Source organism: Guillardia theta, assembly GCF_000315625.1.
Source record: "Guillardia theta CCMP2712 unplaced genomic scaffold GUITHscaffold_44, whole genome shotgun sequence".
Lineage (NCBI taxonomy): Eukaryota > Cryptophyceae > Pyrenomonadales > Geminigeraceae > Guillardia > Guillardia theta.
In genome coordinates, this window is record NW_005434630.1 from 363,570 (window position 1) to 388,429 (window position 24,860).

Consider the following 24,860-nt stretch of genomic DNA (forward strand, 5'->3'; position numbering starts at 1 on the left):
ATGGGAGGGGAGGGGAGGGGAGGGGAGGGGAGGGGAGGGGAGGGGAGGGGAGGGGAGGGGAGGGGAGGGGAGGGGAGAGGAGGGGAGGGGAGGGGAGGGGAGAGGAGAGGAGAGGAGAGGAGAGGAGAGGAGAGCAGAGCAGAGACAAGGAGAGGAGAGGAGAGGAGAGGAGAGGAGAGGAGGGGTGCATCAGGCTGTTCTAGAGCAGGAGAGGGGAGGGGAGGGGTGAGGAAGAGCGATGGAGGCGAGAGGGAAATGAGATCATTGAGGAGGAAGAGGAGGAGAGGGGGGAGGAGGAACAGGTGGCATGTGGTGGTGGAGGAGGCAAGATCAGGCTAACCCGCGCCATGTCTCGTCGTGCTGATACCTGCTGTCATAGAACCGGACGTCGTCGTATGGACAAGGGAGCAAGTCATGGCTAACCTGCACAAGCCACTGAGAGACTATGCTCCTCGGGCGACTCCGAGACGCTCGCATGCTGCAGAGGAGGATCAGCAAGGTGGAAGCGAGAGGAGGAGCGAGCGAGTGAGACTGGGGTTGCCGGTCCGAGCATCAACAGCTGGATCGGTGAAGGAGGCTCGATGGACGCTGAAGGTTCTTGAATGGAGGGGGAGGGACTGGCTCAGGACCATGTCGCTGCTACTCGTGGCAGGCATTTCGCCCAAGTTGGTTTTCACCATCTACAGAGGATTCTTGAATCTCTCTGATGTGTTGGAGAAAACTTACAGGTACACAGCATAACTCCAGGAAGACCGGAACCAGATTGAGTTAGAGAGTGAGTGAATTAATTAAGTGCATTCCATTAGATCTTGTAAATAGTTGAACTTTTGCTTGTTCGTTTTCATCTTCTTCCAATCCCAGTAAGGAACTTCAACCTGCAGGAGAGGGTCAGACAGGCAGAGCAGACAGCCACACCCTGCCAGTTCGATGCCATGCTGGAGCAGCAGGAACCGCTTCAGCACCGTCCCACCTTCTCATGGACTGCAGGTCAGGACGTGCTGGGAGAAGAGCTGTTGAGCACCGCAGGGCTCCTGGGAGGGGACGAGGTAGTGCGAGGGCCCGTTCAGCTCAAGCACGTGCATGGCGCTTCCTCTTTCCATCACGACGTCCAAGGAGAGCCCTACATGAGGCATGAGAAGAGACGGACCGAACGCCCTCCGGCTACCGCTGCCACCATGGATCTGCTCTTCATACACCTTGAGCTCTTGCGAGCTTGCCTGGGATCTCTTGGCGATCTCCACGAAACTCGTGTGGAAACGCGACTGGTTGCTGCGCTCCCCTGCTGGCCGTTGAGCTTGCAGCAGGGGGGTAAGAGGCTGCTCACCTTGCTTACTGTAGGGCGACTCCTCAAACACAATCCTTGCAAGCCTCCAGAACTCCGGGAAGGAGAAGTCTTCGTCGCGGAACTGCCCGCCCGGAAAGACTCTGCAGCATTCTCTGAACAGGTGCAGGCGTGTAATCATCGGGCGGTTCCGATCCGCCTTCATCGTCGACAGCTTCCCAGGGACCAGATTCCTGCTGACGAGACCGTTGAAGCAGGTCAAAATCCATTGAAAGAACTTCCGCATTCGCTGGCAGAAGTCTTTGTCCACGTCGAGCTTCTGCTGATACACTGACTTGCGCCTAACACAGTGACATGCGAGGACACAAGAGGCTCCCCACGCAAGCTTGCAGACATTTCTGAAGTCCATCTGCCCCGTGCTCACCAACGTCCTCTCAGCCATCTGCAGGTAGAACTCGAAGTCCTGATAGTTCAAGTAGCCGAAATGATCCCAAAGCTTCGAGGCAGTGCTGGCAGCAAAGTTTATTGACCAGCGGAGTCGGGAAGAGCAGAGAAGTAGCAGTGGGAACAGCAGTCGTGGGAGTACGAGAAGCAACACGAGGGGGAGGATGAGCAGGGGCGAAGAGGAGGAGCAGGAGGAGCAGGAGGACAACAAGGAGAAGGTGGTGGTGGAAGCGGAGGCGGAGGATTGGTTACCTGGAGTTGAACGCAGCTCCTCTTTGCAACAGTCCCGTGCTCCACTCGCTGATGATCTGAAGGACGTTTTCTTCCCTCCATCTCAAGTGCACCAGCCTTTCGAGAACCTCCGCCAGCTTCCTCGACCATTGTCAGCCCCACAAAGGCATCGAACGACCTCACCGTCTCGAGATCGAAGTCCCTGGGAGGCGTTAAGACAAAACCGTTGGACAAGTGCTTCATTGCCCTGTGTGCGATTGTTGGCGGCAGCCTGTTTCCACATCCCCTCAGAGGTGTTCTTCCCGGTCGACCAAACTTTTCGATGAAGCTGAAGGATCATTACAAGGATGTCATTCCATGTTTCATCCCTCCCGCTCGCCTGAAGATTGCAAGGAAGTGCGGTACCATCAACGACTCCGTGTCAAGGTTTGGCAGCTGGCTGACCAGAAAGTTGAACAAGTCCTTCGAGTCCTGGGGAGATGAGATCAGGAGCACAGAACCTCTCCACAACGAGCGAAACCCACGGGACTGTCCTCCATTCTCTTTTCAAATGCTGACACCAGACGAGAGAAATCTTCGGCACTGCCTAGGTTGCCCCTCCTGTTCCTCAAGATCGCGGCTTCTATCTGGATTCGGCGCATCAGATACGGTGGAATGGCGATCTATCGATTGTTACCTTCTTCATGAGTGCATCATTGCCCAACTTGCAACCAACCTGTGCCAGAAGCGAGAGCTCTCCCACGCTCCATTCCGTTAAATCCGCTCTGTCCGCACACCGACCAACCTTCGACAGAATCTCTCCATCTACTGGGCGAGGAGAGGAAACCAAGGACGCACATACTTTTCGCAAACTTGAGCTCATTTCTGCCTCACTCATCGCAATCAACCTCTCGATAGTGAAGCTCTTCAGTTTGCTGCCCCTACACTTCTCCCCGGCGCCTCCTCCCCTGCCTGATCCTCCTCCTCTGCCTGCTGCTGATGCAGCCGCTGCTACCGCTCCTGAAGTTCTCTCGTCCTCTCGTCCTCCTCCTCCTCCTCCTCCTTGCAGGCTCAGCACCAGCATCATCAGCCACACCCGTATGACCAGCCGCATTGAAGCACCATGAACTTGCAGAGGTCTTATATATAATTGATCCTAGAGTAAAACTTCATGTTTGCTATAAAATCTATAATTTGTCAGATTTCTTTATAATTTACTATAATGCGGTTTGTGGGACCCAGGTGGCCGCTTGACATGTGGAGGAGAACATGTAGGCGGCTGCTGTCCTCCGGACAAAATTTCTACCAACCCCAGGTCCTCCTCCTCCTCTGTCTCTGTCTCTGTCTCTGTCTCTGTCTCTGTCTCTTTCTTTCTCCGTCTCTGTCTCTCTGTCTCTGTCTCGCCCCCCCCCCCCCCTTACCCCCCCTCTCTCTCCCTCTCTCTCTCTGTGTTCAGGCCCTTCTCGTAGCCCTCTTGTCTCTTTCCCACATGGACTTCTTTATCCGTGTGCAGCTACCCTTGTTGCTGTTCTTCGCGTCTTCCTCGTATATCCTTCTTGTTTCGTGATGAAAAGCGTCTCCACCTCATCTTTTCAAGTCTTGACCTGATGAACCATCGCAGCATGTCGTGACGCCTGACAACAGCCGAGTAGTGATAACTCCAGGAGCAGACAGCACAGGAAGGTAAGGCTCGACTGCCCCTTCTCCTTGTCTGATACGCTCTGTCAGGCTGCTTCCTCCTGCCAACGCACTCCTCATATTTCTGCATGGGCTAGGCGACAGCGCTCAGGCATGGTCGGGCGTTTGCTTTCAGCTGGCGATCAAGTATCGGCACGTCAAGTTTGTTCTCCCAAATGCCCCTAAGTGAAGAGAGATGAGAGAAGGGGAGGATGCAAGTGACTGGGAGGTACAGGATACCTGTGACGGTCAACAAGAAGGAAGTCATGCCTGCATGGTTTGACATAATCGGAAAGCCATCGAGATCAGACGTGAGCTGATCTGCTCTAGAGCAGCTTCTGACGTGCTTGACGCGCAGGAGCCTTGCGATGGGATCGAAGAGAGCAGGAGCATCCTTCAGAATATGATAGCGAAAGAGATCGAGGTGAAGGAGGAGGTCTCAGTCCCATCACCGCTGAGGCAAGTCGTTCTAGTCTGGTATCCCAGCGAGGAGGATCATTCTTGGAGGCTTCTCGCAAGGTGGAGCACTCGCTCTGTTAGTATCTCCAGCGATCGGAAGCTACACGTGACTTCATCCCTCAGGTACACGGCGATGAAGGAGCAGCAGGGGCTAGGTGGAGCCATGTCGCTCTCGGGCTACCTCCCCTCCTCCGAGCTCAGAGCCACGGAGCGATCCAAGGACACCCCAAGTAGGATCGCATGCTTGTTTGCATGCTTGCCGCTGGGTTCTGACTGTAGTGCAGTTCTCATGTGCCATGGCGCTGCCGACCAGGTGGTACCCCTCAAGGAGGCTCTCCTTGCTCGCGATAGGCTCAAGTCGTCGGGATACTCGGTGAGGTCCCGTCGGAGTGATGGCGGGTGAGATGACGAGGTGAAAGGTGAATTATCGCGAGTTCAAGAATCTTCCGCACGATTTCTCCATGGAGGAGTACGATGTGATAAGCCGGTGGATAGGAGAGATCGTCCCGTGAAGGAGTACGGAGTGATAGCTGCGGGATGAACTGGTTCTGGGTGGAGGAGGGGACAGTGGAGGCTGGCTGGTCATTTCTTGGAGCACATCTCAAGACGGTATCCCCCCCAAGGACCTGCCGACGATGGTCATACGAGGAAAAGCAACGAGGCAGAGGCTACCGAGAAAGTCCCGGAGCTTGAGGAGGAGGCCCTCTGCGACGACACGATCGTCGGTCTGAGGGTGGAGTGAGGGCAGTGCTCAAACGGGCAGAGGGTCAGGCACCTGGTTCTTGAGGTAGTTGTAAGGGTCGATACACTCACACTCAAGCTCGAAGTCTGGCTCTGTGTTCATCTGCTGGTTGCGGGCCTGCATTCCTCATTAGCATGAAACAACCTAGGGAGGGAAGGAGGGGAGGGTCAAGGGAAGGGAGACAAGGAGAAGGGAGGCAGAGAAGGAAGGGGTCGGCTGGAGATGATGGAGCGGTAGGGCAAGGAGGCTCTTGGTTCTTACTTGGCCCAAGGTCTTCCCCGACCAGACAAGAGTGAAGTCAAAGCGCCAGACTGTTGGAGTATTAGAAGGACATTCCATGACAGATTAGAGAGACAAAAGAAGGAACAAGAGGAAGAACAGCAGAGCACGATTAGCACTGGGTGAAAGCCGGAAGACCCTCAAGGTACCTGGTTTCGCCGCATTGGAGGGAGTGTAGAGAAAGCTCTTCCTCTGCTTTATCCTCACACGAATCTGTGTGCCATTGCGAATGATCGCAGGATCGCCCTTCAGTATTCGTTCTTCGCTCAGTGCGATGCGAACATCGGAGCTGAGCGCCGTGAGGGGCTGTCCGTCCCCGATGGTCGAGATGTATGCGAAGTCCTTAATCTGCCAAGTAACGTCTCAGCCCTTCCAGTGAACTTGCTGCAGTCCTCTTGCCTTCAAGATCTTCTTCTGCAGTACCATCTTGGTCGCTTGTTGAGTATCCTATTGGAGAAAATGAGCGCACAGTCAACTAGAAATGCTCAGGAGGCGGTTAGCACGGATCGAAACAAGAGGAAAGATCAGCGAACGGCAGAGGGGGCAACATCCAAGGATGCATTCACAATTGTGTTCAACCTCATTGAAAGCGACGGCCACCCTGTACTGGTTTGAACCGACCTTGAGGATGTAGTCATGAATCTCTTTCCACTCTCCATGTTCTGTCCAATCATCCCATCCCTCGCACATGCCCAGCACCCTGTCCATAAACTCCCGTGTGACTCCATTGCGAAATCGGCCGGGTGAGCCGGAAGTCCCCGGAAGCCACTTCCCTAGCCGAGCTTCTAGCTCGTATGAAGTGCTGCCGTCAGCCAGGCTGCCTGAAACATTCTTGAACACGTTGGATCTCAGCGACGCAACCATCGGTATCGTTTCCTCGATCGCATCCTTGATCGACAAGTCACCCGTCACAATGTTCGCTAGCCTCTTGATGGAGTGAGTGGTCTGGATCGCGCGGAAGAACTTCACTTTCTCCTGCGAGTCACTCCATATCAAATTTCGGTTGATCCCTGAGAGGTCCACAATGTCTATGCAGAGGACCTTGTCGACATCTGCGCAAGGATCTCCCAAGCTCTCGCTGAAAGGAATGGAAAGCGAGAGAATCCCTTGCTTGACACAGGCTCTGACCTCCTGCGTGACATCCGTGCCGACTGTCAGCCACATCCCGTCATCGTCCTCGAGCACTGTCTCCCAGAGATACCGCGGATGGCCATACCATGCTCGGACAACCTCACGGAGCTTGATTTCCTTCCTTTCCTTCTTGATGCTACCAGATCTGTCTTCCGGCATTGAGTAAACAGTCCCATCCTTGGTGCGGAGAGAGCCTGAGGTCAAGCTGACGGGATACCTGAGAGAGCAAGAGGGGAGATGTAAGCAGCACGTGATCATTGTGGATAACAAACCTTTTTCCTTGTTCAACAGGTTGCGGTGTTGACTGCACTGGAGGTTTGGGCATGTTGCTCCGATACCTCTGGAACTTCGATCGCAGATTTACTGTTTTGTTCTTCCCCGTGGCCACTTGGTCCGGCTGATCCTTCAAAGAATTCTATCCAAACACTGATGAGTATGAAAGATAAAGAAGGGGAAAATTGAACTAAACTCCTCACCTCAATAACATCGAGCAAAGCATCAATCGGACGAAACAGAGCATCGACAGCAGGAACAGTCTTCGTCCATTTAGCAAAGCGAACTAAGACCTGGGCTGTTGTTAGAAGTGACAGAGGTCCCAGAGCAAGGGATCATACAGCTTCTGGAACCGATTCGTAATACTTCAGATCATCTGAATAGGGCACAGACGAAGAATCGGAGGAGTTCTAGGGCTCAACTTCAGAGTGAATCGGCTGTTAGATCAGAATCTACCATCCGTCGGTTCAGCTCAGCCCACCTGTCTCAATGTCAAGGAGAGGAAACAAGACAATGGATGGCTCACCTCGCCTTCCTTGCACTCAGGATTGCAGCCTGTCGTGCCTGCAACTCGTTTGACAAGAGTCACAGGAATAATGAAGGAACTTACGCGCGAAGCCTCCCGAAACCTGTCAATCTTTTCTGTGATGTTGGATCTAGGAGCTTCTTGTGACGCCTCAACATCACGCCCCTCCTTATTCCCTCCAGTGCTTGCTGCAGGATGCAAACGAAACGCTTCCAGGGCTTTTGGGTCCTCCTCAAATTCTTCGACTAGACGTTTCGACAAGGAGGGTTCTGACGGCACCGACGGAGGACACACGGGCATTACTTTGGGGGATGGCTGGTCTGATCTCGTCAAGTTTTCAAACAGAAACAGCTCCGGATCCTGTGGGCCCTGGGGACCTGAGCTGCTCCCTCTCCCTCGCCTCCTCCGCTTGGCATGCAAGCAGAGCCTCGAGGTCACAGAGTGCGATGGAGCCCTGCAGATGTCTGCTACATGCAGGAGACGCCGAGCAGGAGACATGCTCAGCTCTGGAACCGCCTGCCTGTCTCTGTTGATGTTGAGAATCTTCACGTTCAACCACTGGAAGGCTGCTGGTTGAGACAGGGGCACGACATGGCCATCAATCTGTCTGGTCAACACCCCATCGTACGAGCTGATGCCAAGCTCGATGGAGAAGACAAGGAAGAAGAACGTATTGCGGATCATGTCGAAGTGAGGTAGACAATGCTGCAGCACCCTCAACACACAGATCCCGGTCGAGGTCCACAACTCATCAACAACAAATCAAACCTTCGGCGAGTTAGACCCAGTGATCATGTGCAGCGAGATGATCTGCTCATCGCTGGAGAGACACAAATCCGTACGTCTTAAAGGGCGTCTAGATCTGAATCCTGTACAAGTTCCTGTCGGACACAAATCTCAAGACTTACTTCCTTGCGGTGATGAGATTGCCCATGGCGTCGATGACCAGCTTACACTTAGCTTGTCGCTGAAGATAGAGCGTACCGATTCTTCATTGGGTTGCATGGATTCTTCACGAAGCTTGAGCATATTGATTCAAGCAGCACCACCCGTAACTCGCACTAGAGCCTGGCTGTAATGGCTTCTGCGCCCTCTCACTCTGTCAACCCTCACAGCGTCTCTCACATTCATACACGGCTCCCTCTCGTCCCCCTCTTCGCTCTCTCCTCCTCACTCCTGTCTCCTGTCTCCTGTCTCCGAAACTCTCTCTTCTTCCCTTCCTCTTCCTGCGCCTCACTGCCGCAAACTCTCCGCCATGGCAATCCTGCTTTTCCACCCACCCCGTTCTTCTCTTAGTAACCCACCTCCGGATTTTCACCCACCCATCCACCCCTGTATTTATAAACAAAAGTACCCACCATAAACCTTAGTTGGTAACAAGCACCCACAATGGACCCGTGTGTCTCGACTACCCCCACCCCCGCTATACATGGGTCACAGGAAGTAGGGAGAGAGGGGTCATCTTGCTATGTTTAAGGGGGGTCATAGGTGTCTGTAGGATGGGTGGCTTTCAAGAGTATGAGGGCGATGAAGGCACTGACGATGATGAAGCGTCGAGAAGCATCATGGGCCTGAGAACGAGAAAGTAAGGAGGACAAGGACGAGGACGAGGAGCAGGACGAGGACGAGGATCAGGACGAGAGGAAAGGAGGTCAGGAGTGACAGCAAAACAGGAACAGGAACGAGAGAAGAGGCAACGAGAGGGCTGAGGAGGGGGAACCGGGGTGACTCACGGGGACTCGATCTCCCTGTCCCTGTGAGTTCGTAACAAGGGTCTCCACTGCTCACATGAGGATGCGATGGCTCAGTGGAGCGACGTTGGGTGCCTGCACCATTGTTTGCCTATGGATGCTGTGCGAACGACCGGGACATGTTGCACTGCTCTCTTCAGCGTCGCAGAAGCTTCAACCATCGGGTTCTGGCATTCACATCAAGGGCCTTGCAGAGGAGCAGGAGAAGCTGAGGCTGAAGAGGATGCATGCGCTGCACCCTGGAGCGAGTGCTCTGCATGACTTCGAGCACTCACTCGAGGCCCGGTCCGGGTCTCATCGCCCTGCCCGACCTTCTTCGTGGAGGGTCAGGCACATGCAGGCAGCGCTGAAGCGACTGCAAGCGAAGGGGAGGGACGAAGAGGCGAGGATGGCGAGCATGCGGAAAGAGATAGCGCAGGACAGGGAGGACTACCATGAAGCACGGCAGCTGCTGCGACGAGGGATGAAGGACAGGAAGTTGGCAGAGTCGGAGCGGGAGCGGGCGCACACTTTGATCAAGGAGGCGAAGAAGGAGAAGGGGGAGCTGGAGCAGAAGAAGCTTGCAGACAAGCAGCTGCGGAGAGAAGTTCAGGATAGAGTGCAGAGTCTGAGGATAGCACGGGATGACGACCTTGAGGAGCAGAAGCGCAACCAGGTGGTGATGGACACCGTCTACTCCATCCAACAGCAGGCGAACGCCGAGAGATCGGAGGCAATGACGTTGCGATCTGACGCCCTGAACTCGCTGGCCGAAGCTCGAAGGTATGCCCGCGAGGCAAAGAACATGCGGAAGCTAGCTAGGAGCATGGAGAACACAGCCAAACTGGACGGACAGGCTGAGAGCGTCTCCCAGGAGGCGGAGGCTTCGTCATCGGTCAGCAAGGTTTGGATCTCTTCCTCTGAGAGTCGTTCATAACATTCCTTCCAAGGCCCCGACAGGCAAGGCTTCTTCCTTGTCCAAGAAGGTGGAAGCAACTGTGTCAAGGTTGAGGAGGGAGGCTGCGAGGTGAGTCGGATGCTGTCAGGAGCGTCTCCCTGACCCCACTAAGGTATCGGCACGAGGCCTCCCGGCTCATGATCAAGTCAGAGATGGTTGGCTCCAAGGCTCCGCGCGACCTGGCGGTGGCGAACAAAGTCCTCAAGACGGCCAAGTCGCTCTACGAGCATGCCGAGAGCGTACAGAATTCCTTGCGAAGTGCAGAGATCCTGCACCAGCAGACGGAGTACCAGCAGATGCCGCAGAGGCAGCAGGAGCTGGCGAGCAAGGAGGCGGCAGTGCAGCATCTGGCAGCGAACCTAAAGGGGGAGGAGCGGGTGGCAGATCATCTGCAGGAGCTGGTGAGTGGAAGGAGGGGAGCGCGTGATCCAAGCTTGACGGGCAAGGCAGCAAATTGAAGCCAAGGAGCTGTTCCACAAGGCCGCTGCCGACGTGAGATCGTCCGACCAGGAGGCACGGGAGGCGAAGATCTCCTTGAAGGCTGCGAGGACGAGTGAGATTGAGGTGAGCCCGATCCTGCACAAGTTGTTTGGCTCAAGGCTGTTGTACAGGACGAGGGAAGGTTGCAGGCCCTGGAACGAGCATGGAGGGTCTCGCAACAGCAGATGGCATCCCTGAACGATGCAGGACAAGCCAGATAGATAGAGGGGAGCGGGCTGTCTGGGAAAGAGGAGGAAGTCCAAGAAAGGGGAGGAAAGCGATGGCATGTCATCACCTCTGTAATGACACATAAAAGAATAAGAAAGAATGCAAGCCAAGCCCAGCTTGCTCCAGGTCGTTATCTATCCTTCTCCGCTCCTTTGCTGCTGCGGGCCCAATTCCAATCACTGCATCGCAGCTCGTTCTTCTCGCCTTCAAGCTTCGATTTCTCGTCATTGAGCTCCTTCACCCGAGCCTGCCATTCACCCTCGTCAGAACAGGCAGGGAAAAAGAAGTTTCATCTCACCTTGAGAATCCTGACGACATCCCTCAGCTCCTCTTCTGTCAGCTCTGCCGGGTTGCAGTTCTCGGCTGCGTGCACCATGCGGCACTTCTGACATTCCTGCCCCTTGCCTTGCGGGTGTCCGCATGTCGCTGATGGCAGAAGAGTGTCGGGAGCATCTTTGAACGTAAATTTCTTGTGCTTCCTCTCCAGCTGTCGATCTTGAGAAATACGTCCGCGAGGGGATTTGGGTGAGTCTAGAGGAGCTGAGAAAATCCTCGTAATGCCCTCCTCGGCTGCTGGCTTGACTGCCTGGATGGAATTTGCACCATCGGCTCGCCCGTCCGTCTGAGTTTTGACAAGCTCGCTATGGGGTATAAACGATCTGCTGAAGCCTCCAGATTGGCCTGAGGTGCAATTCATCGGGGAGTTTGGCTGGGTCAGCGATCGCCCAGAAGGAGCCTTGGTTGAACAAGAGTAGTGTTCCAGTCCGCTGAGATCTGACGTCACATGCGAGACGATCTGAGCACTCTGGTTAGGCGGGAGGGAAAATAGCCCTCGCAATACCTTCGCTTGAGATGGATCACAATTTGCTGCACTAGCACTACTTGCTGCAGCTTCGGCACCCTGAGACTTCGCGTTTTCCGATTCCCCGTTGTGAAAACTCTCCGGCAGCGACTGGCTAGATCCAGGCTGATTGAACAGTGAGACTGACAGAGTCTAGCAGAGCAAAACACTTGCCTGCGAAGAGGTAGTCGAGCTCGAATTCGCTGATGAATCCTTGTTCCGATCCTCTTGAACGTCTACGATCAGGAAACGCTTCTTCCCATGCGATTTCCCTCCTTTTTCCCTGTCGCATGATGCATGACATGTCTCTGCACAGTCCTGAAGACGCAGATCAGGTCAGTCAACTCTCATCTAGGAATCGATTCACCTTGGAGAACGACATGCATTCTTCACTGTCTGTCATTGAGTGGGACCGTAGCCTCAAGCTCTTCTCGCTGACATTCTCTAGCGCAGAAGGATTCGAGTTCGTTGAATCCGCATTTTCCACATTATGGAAAGTGACTGAAACCCTTACTCCATCGTCATTTTCTGAAGCTAATTTGATCAATGCATCATTGCCGCTCTGGTTCGGAACAAGAGTAAAGCATCTAGCCGTTTTGGGCACCTCAACCTCAGCCTTGTTCGCAATCGAAAAGTTGCCATCTAGAGAGAGTTCTGGTGGCGAGACCCTTTCCTGTTGGGTGCTGACCCTCATCGGTGATCTACAGCAAAAGGCGTTGTCAGCGAGACATGCTACTTTGGCAAGTAATCTACCTGGGAGATAGAGGTTCTGAAAGAAGCTTCTCAAGCTCGGCCCACACGTTGTCATCAGCTACTACAAGTCGCATGGTCTGTCCATTGCCGTCGACTGCATCCAAACTTTGCTCCGCGCCATTATCTTGTGTGGCCTCACCGTTGCTCTTACTCTTGTCCATCGCGTCTAGGCAAGGTGAAAGCTGCAGCAACGTCAGATGAATTCTTGAAAGTCAAACAAGGCTTTACTTGAGCATTCGCAGACCGCATCAGCGCAGGACTCATCGCTGTCCTCTTCACCTGGAAGGTGACGGAAGCTATCCTTCGTTCCGGAGATGGAGGGGCACGAGCATCGCCACCGCCACCGTCAGTGTTGGGAGAGTTTCCAGCTGGCATGGGAGACCCTTGCGCACTCAACAACTCCAAACACAAAGACCCACTCCTGGAGCGAGGGGTATGCAGATCGACATTAAACTGAGCATCCTCAAGCTGCAGGCCGTTGCCATCCATCTTTATATTGTCGATGCAATCACAGGGTACAATGCATATTTCACGAGCATAAACCTGCAAAAACTTCAACTTCATAAAACTAAGAAAGCAAGGATCTTGCCTCCTTCACTGTCGCAGTTGATGAGGGAACAGCATCAGCATTTGGGGGAGTTGATCTCGCTTCACCAGTTCTTTGAATAGAGGGGTTGCAACCCTCGTCGGCATGATTGTCATGCACGGGGCATTCCTTGCTCTCGTTTTCTAGATCTGGACTTTCGAAGAAACTAATGGAAGGGCTCACAGAATTTGTGTATGAAGGTATCTGAGGCCTTTCCGCGTCGAGATTGTCGTTGGAATCACCCAGGAGATCACATACAGAAGGCACCGCGTCGGAAACTCGAGTGCTGCTTTCGGAATGCTCTGTTTGGAAATACAGCTCTTCAACAGACCTTTCAAGTTCATGATCAGACATGATATTGAGGCGCTCTACTTCATCGAAAGTCCATTCAAGATCTTCAGATTGCTGAGCAACCTCTGAACTTGACTGATTGGTGTCTACTGAAGAAGTCTCATTGATCACATCTGCGAAGTAATCTTGACCGGGTGCCTGAGCTATTTCGAAGTAAGAGTGATGAAGCAGCCTTGAAGCAGTTGCTCTATCAGCTGGGTCTGACTGCAGACAAGAGGAAACCAAATCTCTGACACTGGCCGGAAAGCGCTCGTCCAAGCGCGGAGGAGGTGCTTGCAAGATGCACTTCAACACTTTCAAAGGTTTCATCCCACTGAATGGAGTACTGCCAGTGGATAATTCGAAGACCGTAATTCCAAGAGCCCAGATATCAGCCTTGAAATCATACCCACTTTCTTGTTCGACAACCTCCGGTGCCAGCCAAGAAGGGGTTCCCACAAAAGTTCTCCGCATGTTCCTCTGAGCTTCTTGGGACATTCTGAATTCTGCCGCAGAGATCCGTACATGACCGCTAGAATCAATCAAAAGATTATCTGCCTTAATGTCTCTATGGAGCAAATCCTCGCCGTGAAGGTAAGCAATCCCTTCGATCGCTTGTTGGAGAATGAACGACACAATTTCCTGTGAAAAACCGTCGTGGTATTTCGCACGCAACTGGTCACCACAGGATCCTCTGTTCATGAAGTCAACCACAAGCCACAACTCAGAACCACAGGAGAACGTCGCAAGGAGGTGGATTATATTTTTGTGTGAACACTTTCGCATGATCGCAATTTCCTTTTGCAACACATCCAAGGCATCAGGTTTGTGATTGTTTTCAAGGTCGATAACTTTCAGGGCAACGTCCCGCTTTGATGTGGTTTCCTGGGCCCACCAGACCTGAATCCAAGAACTGCTGCTTTTCAGACGCTTTTCCTTCTTGTAACAGCTACCCGATGAGGGATAAACTTCTCCCATTGGGCCTTCCTTAGCCATGCAAGCAAGGCTGCAATCAAATCAAGACGGATACTTTCTTGTCCCTCTCTTTTCCTTCCGATCAATCAGAGGTATCACAGGTATGCCAGATTGACGCCATCCGAATTCTTCTCAAGCTGTACTGAGGCCAGCGATGCAAGGGCACAAGAGGAAGGCATCACAGGCAATCCCAGTGGATCAGACAAATGTAAGTTACAATTAAATTCCATTTCTATAATACATCCAACCAGACGCACAACTCAAAGCCAACACCTGGAAAGTAGAAATGAGTTGAGACTAAAAAATGAGGTTATAGTCTCATTGCACTAAACAACGAGGAACATGACAAGTTATCATGCTTAGCACAGGATAGGATCATCGCACACGTGCTCGCAAGTTCGCAGTCGAAGAACATGGTACAAATTAATGGCTCGGATACATGCAAGTCATCAAGACAAGGAATCCATTAGCTCCTTCGTAGTACGGTAGTTTCCAATCATCATATTTACACAAGCCTAGATAAACACAGATGAAAACACTGCGTGAGAAGATGCCACTGGTTTTGATTTAGAATAGAATCGTTTTGTTGTTCAGGGCGCATCAAAGTATATTGATGTGAGGTCATATCAACAATCAAAAATCAACGAGAGCAAATTTTCAACAAAAATGGGAGTGCCTCAAATAGAAACGTCTGCTCTGGAGCATGAAAGAGGAGGGGAATCCTTTCGTCCTACAACATGGATATCATAGCAAGATCAATCGGCATCCAAGGGGACCGCGCAGTAGCAATGGCGCCGAGCTCGAGCTCTAAGCATATTGCGCAATCGACATGGAAGGAATGTGGCAATGGGGTGGGAGCGTGTTTTCCTTGACGGTAGGGTCATCATTAGTCGTTATGGGTAGGGGTAGTCGATTTTTAAAAATTCATCATTCATAGGGGTGGGGGTGATACAGAGGAACGGATTGTATGGTGGGTGTACTTCCACAATAGGTAGGGGTAGTTCATATATGGGAAACAAGGGGGTAAAATAAGAAAATTCGATAGGAAAAATAATGGCAAGAAGGTGGGTGGTGTAGAAGATGTTGTCCGAGTCTAGGTAGGTAGGTGCTTCCTTCATGAGATTCCATGGGTGGGTGCTTCATCTAGACATACACCAGGTGGGGTGGAAGAGAAAATCGATGAATGGATTTATGATAGGTGGGGTAGATGAGGAAGACACAGGGTAGGGTTTGGAGAGGATACCCTGGGTGGTCTTTGATCGGATCGGGGGTAGAAACAATCTAATGAAAGCTCCGGGGTCCTATCTGCAGGGGGTGCCACCTCCATTCTTAAGGACCGGTACATTCGCCTACAATTAGACCCGTGTTTCAACACCGGTTGTTCTTTCATCCAGTAAACTAGGGGGTACAGACCACCACCGGTGTTGGCCGTAAAGATTTCTTCAAACGAAGGGTCCTGGGAACCTGAGGCTGGTGAGTGTATGTAGTAGATAGGTGGGGTGGTCAAAACAAGGGGTGATCCCTTCTAGAGCCCTTCTTTGAACTTAGGGGGTGGTTGAGGTTTCATTGATTACACAAGTCGGGGGTACTGTAATTGCCCGGGTAGGACAGACCTGTGTCCAACAGGGTGGGGTGGTGTCGATGACTCAGAGGAGCCTGGGGTGGGTGAGGACCCTTAGCATTTAGTGAGTGATCTATGAAGAATGGGATGGTAGTGGTAGTAATTGCAACAAGGGGTACGTACGTTTTTCATTATTCAACCACCCTACCCACCTCCTTGACACGATTTGATGTCTCGTGTTGAAGTGGAGAAGGGGTAATGAGGGGTCATGATTTCCCTACACCCACCCACATACCAAAGTCTAGTGAGCACCTATACTACTACCCTACCCATTCCAGAGTATCTGCTACCCCTTCTCTATGAGGTGCCGAGGTCTTGATCCCGCTTGGCATGCTGCAATAACCCCACCCCTTCATCAATCACGGTGTAGGAAAACACCCGGTGGAGAACCCCACTACCCCTCATGTCCGCATTCATGCACCGGTGCTTCTCGGACGTATCCATCAGAATTTGAGAGCAGGACCCCTACTTTTCCCACATGCACGCACCTGTTGGGTCCTTTTGGCCCTCTCCAAAAAAATTCTGATTTCAAAATTGTTTTCCACCCCCACAAAGGGAATCCCGCCCCGAACATACCCTTCAAATATAGCCAAATTCTATATGGGTGGGGTAGTTTGATGAGGACGGGTTTATGTCAAGTTCACCCTGAAAATCTGTGCAAAAGAATGGAATCGGACGATGAATCGAAGGGGTGGGGTGGACAACCCCGTGGTAGGGTGAGGTAGGGGTTCCTGCTCACGAATAAAAGGGTGGGTCACTGAAAACACATCCATTGAAGGGCAATGAAAAGTCGTAGAAAACTGATTGAATTCTACCCTCTAAATTTCATTTTTGAATTCGAAGTTTCTGAAACCCAAAAATGGTAGCCACACCCCCTTGTTCAGGCCATGACTAAAAATAAAACCGTGAGCGGCCGGACCCCGGCCCCGGGCCCGGGGCCCACCGGGGCGAGCGCCACTCAGTGACTGATGAGTACGGTAGGACGGCCACCGATCCGACTCAGATCGGACCGTCACGGGCCGCCGGTCCGCCGAGAGTCAACTGAGTGAACGGCGGCCCGGACCGTCTCGGCGCGGCCGGCGGTCACCGAGCCCGTGACTCGCCTCGGCGAGAGTCGGCCGCTGCGGGGCGCCCGGGCCGGATTGGACCCTGTAGTGCGGCCGGGTGCCGCCGCCGCAGGCCGCACTGCCACGGTTCTGGCACAATGATTTAATTGAGGATTGACATCATTTAATTGAGTTTGAACTTTTCGGAAAATCAGTTTTCAAGTTTGGCAAAACTCAGCGAGAGAAAGCGGCCTACTACTCACTGTCAGGCTGAAATTTTAGGATATCACGCAGCATTTCTTGGAGCCTTCGACATGACTGTACCTGCACAGCACGATCATGGATAACCGGGCACCCGGAGCCGACATCGTCAGAGATTTCCAAGGAAAAAAACAAGCACAGTGACTGCGGCAAGTTCCCAAGTCGCTGAGCCGCGAGCCGCGGGGGAGCCTCACCAAAGAGCGATCGCGTGCTTCAGCTCGGTCCTTGTGATGCCACCAGACTTTGCCTGCAGCATGGTAAGTGCATGCACCAAGGACGGAGGGTCTTGGGCGGGGGCCCGGGGACCTGGGTGATGCCATCTGCATGTTTGAGAACCTCCTGCACCTGAGCATTCCTTCATGCGCTTGCTCGAGCTGGCAGAAAGAAGCCTTGGCTGCCACCAACCTCGTTGTCTTCTGGTTCTTTCCCGTCGTTAAGCTCTAAGTGGCTCAAGGTTAGATGAAACAAGCTCGATGACTCTCAGATCTCGTCGCACCTTGCAGCAGAGCCTTGAGCTCATCGAACTGGAGGAAGGGTTAGCGAGCAGCGTTTTGAGGACTCGCATCCAACACCTCGAGCTGCCCGCTTTGATTCTTGTCGTACTTGTCAAAGATGCGCGCGATCTCCGGCTGCCCAAAGAATTTCACAGAGGTTCTTGTTGCTTTCTTGCAAACGCCTCAGCTCACTTTGGAGTTGAGGTAACGGTGCCAGATGTCTATCGCTGTCTCCAGCTGCACAAAACATGATAATGAGATCAGAGGTATAAAATAAGACGGTCGTTTGCCTCCTCCGGACCAATGTGATCGTCAATCTTCTGCAGAAGACATCAACAACTTTCAATTGGTGTATCCTTTTCAAACCTTGTCAATCAAGTCCGCAGTCTTCAACACGTACACAACCTCTTCTTCAGTGGGTTTTTCGCCACCGGCGAGGTCCTGATGCCATTGGTGATGTCTCTCCCATCCTTTTCCATGATTTTGCAGCATTGCGGCACCTGCAGCATATTCCCGAGCTCTTCTTTGTTCAGCTTGCCATCCTTGGACAAGTCGTACTTCCTGATGATCTGGGTTCCACGAACAAGTTCTTACATGCTCTCGGGGAATCAACCTGTGCATACCTTCGTGATCTTGTTTTGTTTCTCTAATTCTTCCCAAAACTGTTCATGTCTTCGTATCGCCTGCAAGATCAAATAGGGCCAATCTCATTACATGAAAACCAAACAAGTCATCAGCACCTCCATCCTGTTCTCTCCCACGGTGGCGCTGAATCACGATCAAAACTTGAACATTACGAAAACCATCTAGCTGACCTGGGACGATTCCTCCTGGCATGTCGAACGGCCATAGCAGCTGCAGCCCTGTTCAAATCTTGAGAACTTCCGTTGCGCAGGACAAACCAGACGGCAATTACATCGTTGGAAGTCTGTGAACAACCAGGGTCAAATGAATCGAAGTATGAAAGTGCTGTTGTCGTATTCATCTACCCAACTCTCTCTGCTCTTGTTCCCTCTCCTTCCTCCCTCTCTCCTTTACCACCCTTTCCTCTCACGCCCCGATCTTCCCCCATGCGACTCCTGGACCCACAAAAATGGACCAGAAAACAATAAGATTAGCTAAAGCAATTTTTGGATGGTGACCACCAGCCTTGAAAAGCACCCTCGTTCACTTCGAATTGGTTTCGGCAAACGTAGGGTGGGTGGGGTCCTAGGGCGATAAGTTGGGAATAATGGGGGTGGTTTCAGCAATGTATCTGGGTAGGGGTGATTTTTCACTACCCCTCTAAAGAGAGGTTAATGTTGGAACGGTGATCATGGCCTCCCAAAAAAGTCACAATCGTTACTTAAGATGAATTTTAGTATCAATATAATATATTAATTAAATAATTTCATATCAATTAATGGGGTACAGATGGGCACTTGTTTCAACAAGATGAAATTTGAGAAGTAAAGTTGGAAAAGCGGTCAAAGAACAAGGACCCCCACCTACCCTCAATATCAACAAAAACCATCACCCCAAAGGTGGGGGTGAATTGAGGGTTATAGGTAGGGGTACAAGATAAGGGGTGGGCAAGGTGGTAGCGGCAGGCGCGGCATGGCGGCGGCTGAAATGCGAGTGCGAAGCGATTAAGTAAGAGGAGGAGGAGGGGAAAACGGTAGGCGGCAAGGTTTTTCGAGGTGAAGTAAGGAGAAGAAAGAGGAGGAAGGAGGAACAAGGTGGTCAAAGAGGAGGAAGACTTTGAGAAGCAGATCCATCAGCGAAAGCTCGGTCGATATCCAAACCTCAGCGCCCCCGTGAAGTCTGAAGGAAGAGAGGAGGAGGAGGAGGGCAAGGTTCGTTATTATCAGACGATCATTGGAGACCAACAAGATCAAGAGTCCTGCTGGGTTTAATCAACATCACCCTTTGGAGGCGCGCTGGAGAGGAGGACCGGTCGACTGAGGTAGCAACCTGTTTTAAGCAGCAGATGGGGGAACAGTTATCCTCCTCCACTTCTGATAGCAGGAGTGGCCGGCATACTATGTGATGGAGTAGAGGTGGATTTGGGTAAAGGGATTGATATTGAAGTCTGCCCCAAACATCTATTTGGGAAACATGGCGGAGCGAAGCCGGCCAGCAAAAAGCAAGACGGGCGATTCTAGCCTTGTGCAGAGCTTGCATGTTCTCGACAAGGGGTTTCACCAGCTCTCCCATGTTGTGCACTATTCGAAGAACAAGCACAGTGAGTGTCTTCTTCTTTTGCTTGCCATCCTGTATCCCGCAACAGCGATCGAACCATTCTCGCTGGGTTGCTGCTCTTTCCTTTTGCCCCTCCCAAAGGATTCAGCGCCTCGAAAATTTTGTTTCCCTTCTCCTTCATTTAGGCTCTCTGCTACACGTTGCGTTTTGATCTGATAGCTTCTGAATCGTTGAAATGGCAGAAGTGACTTTGTCAATTCCACAAGAAATCGAGATCGACGACTTGGTTCAGGTAAATGACATTGAAACCTTTTCTGTGCAGAGTTTGTGGATTGACGATGGCACAGCACCTCGATGACGTATGCATTGAGATACTGCATGATTGGAATAGCATCCAGGTTCTGTATCAACCATTGACTCCCGAAGTTTTGACGTGTAAGGATTGCAGAAGGGCAAAACTGAACTTTTGAACGCCTTCAATGAAAATGTTGCAAGTGTCATGCGGGTTCTGGTCAACATCACTTTTCTATTTGATAGCGACAATTTTCCTATGCATGAAAGGTTCCATCCCTTCTTGATTGGAATGATTGGAAAGTTGCATTGAATCTAGAATTTTACAGACTTCCTCGCTATTTTGTGAACAATGAAGGTCTTAATCAGCGAATCGTTCAGCTCTGCATTTCTTGGGTTGTTGAGCTTGAGTCGAAGGATTACAAGGAAAACGACGTTTGTAAGTTTTTTTATGGTGTTCGCTTGCATCTTTTTGTGACCTTGTCTTTTAAGGTGCAATTTTTACAAACATGGTTACAGTTCTGCATAACTATGTTAGCCATGAATTCAAGCAAAATAGGAAGCCATTCTGTGAGTGACTCTGAAAAATTCATGTTGTTCTTTGCCTAATGTCAAACGTACAGGCTCATACTTTCTGGCGAGCCCCAAACTGTCAGAATTCATAAGTGCATCCGTAGACGCAGTTACGGGAAAGCTTGGATCTGATGGTACTCTTCGAAATAGACTACAGCAATTATGCGGTGAGAAGTTTTCTCGCAAAAAAATATCCCGTGAATTTGATGCAGTTGAATTCTGGAATGCTATTGTGAATTGGAATATTGTTGACGACCAGCGATACAACAAACTGAGGAACGTATTTATCAAACACCCAAGAATGAAGGATTTGACAGAATTTTTGTCCAAGAGGATAGAAAGGAAGGACGAAGAATCCATATATTTTCTGACCCTGCTTTTCGAGTCATCCGATTTCCTCTCCCTTTTTCTGGAGTACGATGACGTTCGCCGCAAGTGCATGGACGCCATTTTTAACAGCTTGACCATCCTGTTCACAAAGCTAGATCTGGCTAAAAATCCGCATATCATGCTTATGGAAAATCTTGTTTCTATTGCTGGAATTAGAGAGGGACGTAGCTTTCTCCTGAAGGATCATTCTCGTCAACTCTTGGAGCTGATTGCACAATTCATTAGCAAGTTCGACAAGCTGTATGAGCGATACAAGGCATTCACCGATGAGACGCCAGAGGAGGGCTCTGAGCTCCAAGGCCTCATCAAACTGCTTGGACATTTCTTCAGATTCTATGGCTCCTGTCACGACGAGCGATGCCATCTGGTCCAGGCCATCCTGGACCACTTCAACAGTTCGAGAGGAGTGGCGAAGGTCTTGGCTCACGTTCAGGTCTTCAGTAACTTGCCAACTCTGCGGAAGAATGAGTGCGTTGAAGCGGTTGACGTGGAAAATTATGCCAAGTTTTTGGCAGCGGTGAAGCAGCGCGGCGGGGTGGCAGAAGAAGCCAAGCAGTCTAGTGCCATCCCCGATGCACTGAATCGATCTAAGTCGACGAGTTCCACCAACATCAAGGTTAAGCTCGAAGAATTTCTGTACAACGCTAAATCAGGTTCGGCGCAGTCGAACCGAAGCAACGAGGATGGCAGTGCCGCGCAAAGCAGCACAGCAAACGATGTTCCAAGTGAAGAAAGAGAGAAGGGAAATGATAAGCACAATAATTCGGGCAATCAAGAGCTGATTGATGTTGATATGGAACATGAGAAGACGACGGAGGCTGAATCGAACAGTCGTTCACATGACGATGAAACTGCTAAGGCAAGCAAAGCGCAACCAGACACAGATCAACCGATGGCATCAAACTCCATGAATGGTACCAATGATGAAATGGATGTGGAAAAAAGGAAGGAAAGAGCTGGCTTGCTGTTGGCCAGCATGGTAGCTTCGCAAGGACCTGAAGCGGCGTCAAGCTCCAAGGCAGGTCCCTCAGAACCTGAGGACAAGGAGACCGCTGAGGCATTGCGTGAGAAGAAATCAGCTGAAGCTCTGCTTGGTTTGTTCGATGCTGTACCCATCACACAGGGAAATGTCATGTCCGACATCATCTCAGCTTCTAGTAAGAAGCGTAAAGAAGTCACCATGAAAGAGAACTCGCTAGAGCGCCTGGCGAAAAGGTTGAACTCCCAGAAAGAAAACATGAAGCTCGACGACCCTAACACGGCTCAAACTTCTGCTGCAATGGATTCGCCAGATCTTCTATTGAACTCTTCTAAGGAGGCTCAAATCATTAGAACACTGTTTTCTCCGAAAGAAAAGGCGAAGAAGAAGGATGCTGTGTGGAGGGCATACGTGAGCAACAGTTGGGAGGACGATGAGTTCCTCTTCGAACCATTGTCATCTCCTGAGTTCATCGATCCAGCTGAATATGAATCAGATGAAAATTCAAATGACCTCAAATCTCAATGCAATGTCTACCTGGGTATGAAAAATAGTCAGAGTGCGAAATCTCATGGTGAAACAGAGGAAAGGAGAGCGAGAGAGCCAATCTCCTTTGAGATGAATGCGAGTTGGGCAAGGAACTTAGAGGCCCAGCGTTCAGGCAAGCCAGAACTCAAGTCTTCCATGTCTGGCATTTCCACATCTTACCCTTCGCTCTCTGGCGACATGCTCCATCAGCTTGCGAAGAAGATGCGGCCTGAATCCCCATCGTCAAGCAGAGCAGAGATTGGTGGCCTAAAGGCGTCTGAAAGCAACTTTTCAAGGAGCCAAAGGACAGCAGCTGAAGCTCTCTGCGGAGATGTGTCGAGGGATGAGCTCAGGAAGAAGGTTGCGAACTACTTCCCGGTGCTTCAACAGAAGTCAGGTCAAGATAGGGGAGATGGCCAGCTCCCCTTCGGAGCTTCAATGTCCATGTCGAAATCGGACACGAATCGCGGTGGATCGCCGAAGGGTTCTGGCGTTGGGGATCGGAGCAGCATTCCTTCCCTGATAGATAAGGTGGGAGACAGCAGCTGGCAGGACAAAGTACCAAAAGGTAGGTCGACATCTGTCTCGTTCAGGCTGCTGAAAGTTTCTGATCTCCTTTCCTTGCACCAGTTCCCTCGTTGACAAGCTCATCGTTGTCGAGCTCCATTGCCTCGGCAAGGGCAGCGGCTGTATCCTCTGCTAGCTACTTGCTATCTAAGGTAGTCCCTCCAACCCAATGCCCGAACTCTGTGAACCCTGCTGCTGCTGCCTCCGGATTGCACACGCAGACTGCGGAAGTACGTTGAAAGCGCGTCTTCATCTTATTGCGTGACGATTTGACTACAGGGGAAGGGGGGCGATGCAGCTAGCCAGGCACAGGAGGCCTTAAGTAGGCAGGCCTCCCGACAGCTCCAGGACCTGCTCAAGGAGACGAGGACTTCGTCCCAGGAGGCCTCGAGATCCGATACAAAGTCTGCCAGCCAGTACGCCGGGCTTGTGGGGACTCAGGGCATTCCGGCCAGTCAGCTGGCCAGTGCTTATCAGCAGATGCAACTGCAGCAGGCTGCCGCGAGCCAGTCAAAGAACATCCTCCAATTTACAAAGGCAGCCTTTCCTGTGCAGTCCACGAGCTCCCTGTTCGGCGTCCCCTACCTCCAACAGAATGCGACGCACAGCTTGTTCGCTGCCGCAGCCGCCGCAAGCGCTGCTCAGACTAAGAGGCGCAATTCCATGAAGCACGTGGAGATCGCCAATATGATCCACACTTATTCCAAGACCATACAGCAGCTCCAAAACCGTCAGTACCTGATGCAAGTTCCCGCCCTGAACCTCGGGGCCCGCACTGGACTCACCCTCGGCGCCTTTCCGAACCCTTCGTTCCTCACGGCTCAGAATCTGTTTGCCAAGATCGGGCATCTGTCAACTGCAGCTGCTTCATTGCAGGTTGGTGTCGCCCCCACACTCGCTCTTCAACTCTCTTTCCTCCCTCCACTCCGTCGCTGTAATCATCTCCTACCTTCAACTCCCTTTCTCCTTGGCTGTCTGCACCCCTGTAAGTTGATTCACTCGTCTTTGTCTCAGGCCTTGCAGCAAGTGCAAGCACAGAGTCAGCAGCAGCAGTCCCAGCAACAAGCCCAGCAGCAGAAACTGTCACAACAGAGCACGTCCTCGCAGCCACAGGCTCAGGCACCGGCACAGCAGCAGGCACAGTCATCTCATCAACAAACGCAGAAGCCACAACAGACGCAGCAGCAGCGGCAAGCATCTCCACAGCCGCAGCAGCAGCAGCAGCCATCCCACCAACAGAAGCAACAGCAACAAGCTTCAGGTTCACAACCGAGTGGTTCGAGCGCCCGGGCCTCGCCCCCTGCTGGGAGTCAGCAGAGCTCTTCACAGCCACCAGCGCACGAGTCGGCCAGCCAGCAGCTGCCAAGTCAGACAGCAACGGCCGGGCCCAAGAGCGTGCTGAACTCTGTCGGGGGCCCGCAGACCCTCAGTCAAGCTCAGTCGTTTCTGAACTTGCGTTCAAACTTAACAGGTGAATGTTTACCTCCCCTCCTCTGCCCCTTCTTCCGACCCCTTTGCTCAGACCCGATGCATTCTTGTCTCACACTTACATCATCCCTTCTGCCCCCTTCCCTCCACCCCTTCCTCGGGAGTCCAGGTTCCTGACGAATCCTCCCGTGCAGGCCTCCAGCAGTACGGGCCTGCTCTCAACATTGCCCTGGCAGCTGGGAGGGGTTCGCTTCCCCTCGGCGTGACGAGAGGGGTCCCGGGGTCACTCTTCACCGACCCTGGGTTCACTTTGGGAGGTGGGCAGCAGCTGGGGCAGCAGAGGATGGGAACTTCGTCCAGCCAGACTGCGGTGCGTTGACGTCTCCTCGTGTGCGATCGGATGACGTCACTGCGCAGCTCGGCGACTCAATCCTCTCCGCCATGAACGGCTCGAGCTCCCGTGAGGGAGTCATCGACCTGACGCAGGAGGAGGCCGCACAAGATTCTGGTTCTCCCTCCTCCTCCTTGATTTTCTTCCTCATCCCCTCCCATTGCTCACCATCCTCCTCTGTCCCATACGTGGAACTGCTTCCCCAT

The 24,860-nt window shown here is 52.1% G+C and overlaps 6 protein-coding genes across 6 annotated transcripts; 3 read left to right on the top strand and 3 right to left on the bottom strand.

The window, feature by feature from the left end:
* Window positions 1-974: 974 nt before the first annotated feature.
* On the bottom strand, window positions 975-3,050 carry GUITHDRAFT_140254 (hypothetical protein; the record flags this gene model as incomplete). The annotated part of the gene is made up of 7 exons (XM_005830738.1): window positions 975-1,745; window positions 1,979-2,159; window positions 2,182-2,285; window positions 2,363-2,428; window positions 2,458-2,583; window positions 2,634-2,672; window positions 2,742-3,050. 7 exons carry the CDS (start codon window positions 3,048-3,050, stop codon window positions 975-977), a joined length of 1,596 nt encoding a protein of 531 aa, XP_005830795.1.
* A 633-nt stretch (window positions 3,051-3,683) lies between these two features.
* On the top strand, window positions 3,684-4,584 carry GUITHDRAFT_72825 (hypothetical protein; the record flags this gene model as incomplete). Its single annotated transcript, XM_005830739.1, has 7 exons — window positions 3,684-3,799; window positions 3,849-3,924; window positions 3,972-4,037; window positions 4,087-4,148; window positions 4,196-4,302; window positions 4,357-4,445; window positions 4,492-4,584. Coding segments are annotated over 7 exons (609 nt in total), but the record flags the coding sequence as incomplete, so codon positions are not given.
* A 2,979-nt stretch (window positions 4,585-7,563) lies between these two features.
* GUITHDRAFT_153180 (hypothetical protein) lies at window positions 7,564-7,722 on the top strand (the record flags this gene model as incomplete). Its single annotated transcript, XM_005830740.1, has 1 exon — window positions 7,564-7,722. A coding segment is annotated over one exon (159 nt), but the record flags the coding sequence as incomplete, so codon positions are not given.
* A 1,089-nt stretch (window positions 7,723-8,811) lies between these two features.
* On the top strand, window positions 8,812-10,412 carry GUITHDRAFT_110272 (hypothetical protein; the record flags this gene model as incomplete). Its single annotated transcript, XM_005830741.1, has 5 exons — window positions 8,812-9,657; window positions 9,704-9,780; window positions 9,824-10,112; window positions 10,162-10,275; window positions 10,323-10,412. 5 exons carry the CDS (start codon window positions 8,812-8,814, stop codon window positions 10,410-10,412), a joined length of 1,416 nt encoding a protein of 471 aa, XP_005830798.1.
* A 2,676-nt stretch (window positions 10,413-13,088) lies between these two features.
* GUITHDRAFT_72759 (hypothetical protein) lies at window positions 13,089-13,907 on the bottom strand (the record flags this gene model as incomplete). Its single annotated transcript, XM_005830742.1, has 1 exon — window positions 13,089-13,907. A coding segment is annotated over one exon (819 nt), but the record flags the coding sequence as incomplete, so codon positions are not given.
* Window positions 13,908-16,740: 2,833 nt separating this feature from the next.
* GUITHDRAFT_163765 (hypothetical protein) lies at window positions 16,741-18,165 on the bottom strand. Its single transcript, XM_005830743.1, has 13 exons — window positions 18,142-18,165; window positions 18,067-18,094; window positions 17,950-18,009; window positions 17,827-17,895; window positions 17,693-17,767; window positions 17,617-17,646; window positions 17,519-17,563; window positions 17,405-17,461; window positions 17,329-17,356; window positions 17,238-17,272; window positions 17,139-17,177; window positions 17,027-17,079; window positions 16,741-16,895 (listed from the first exon to the last, which is right to left on the bottom strand). Exons 2-13 carry the CDS (start codon window positions 18,070-18,072, stop codon window positions 16,850-16,852), a joined length of 543 nt encoding a protein of 180 aa, XP_005830800.1. The 5' UTR covers window positions 18,073-18,094; window positions 18,142-18,165; the 3' UTR covers window positions 16,741-16,849.
* Window positions 18,166-24,860: the final 6,695 nt, after the last annotated feature.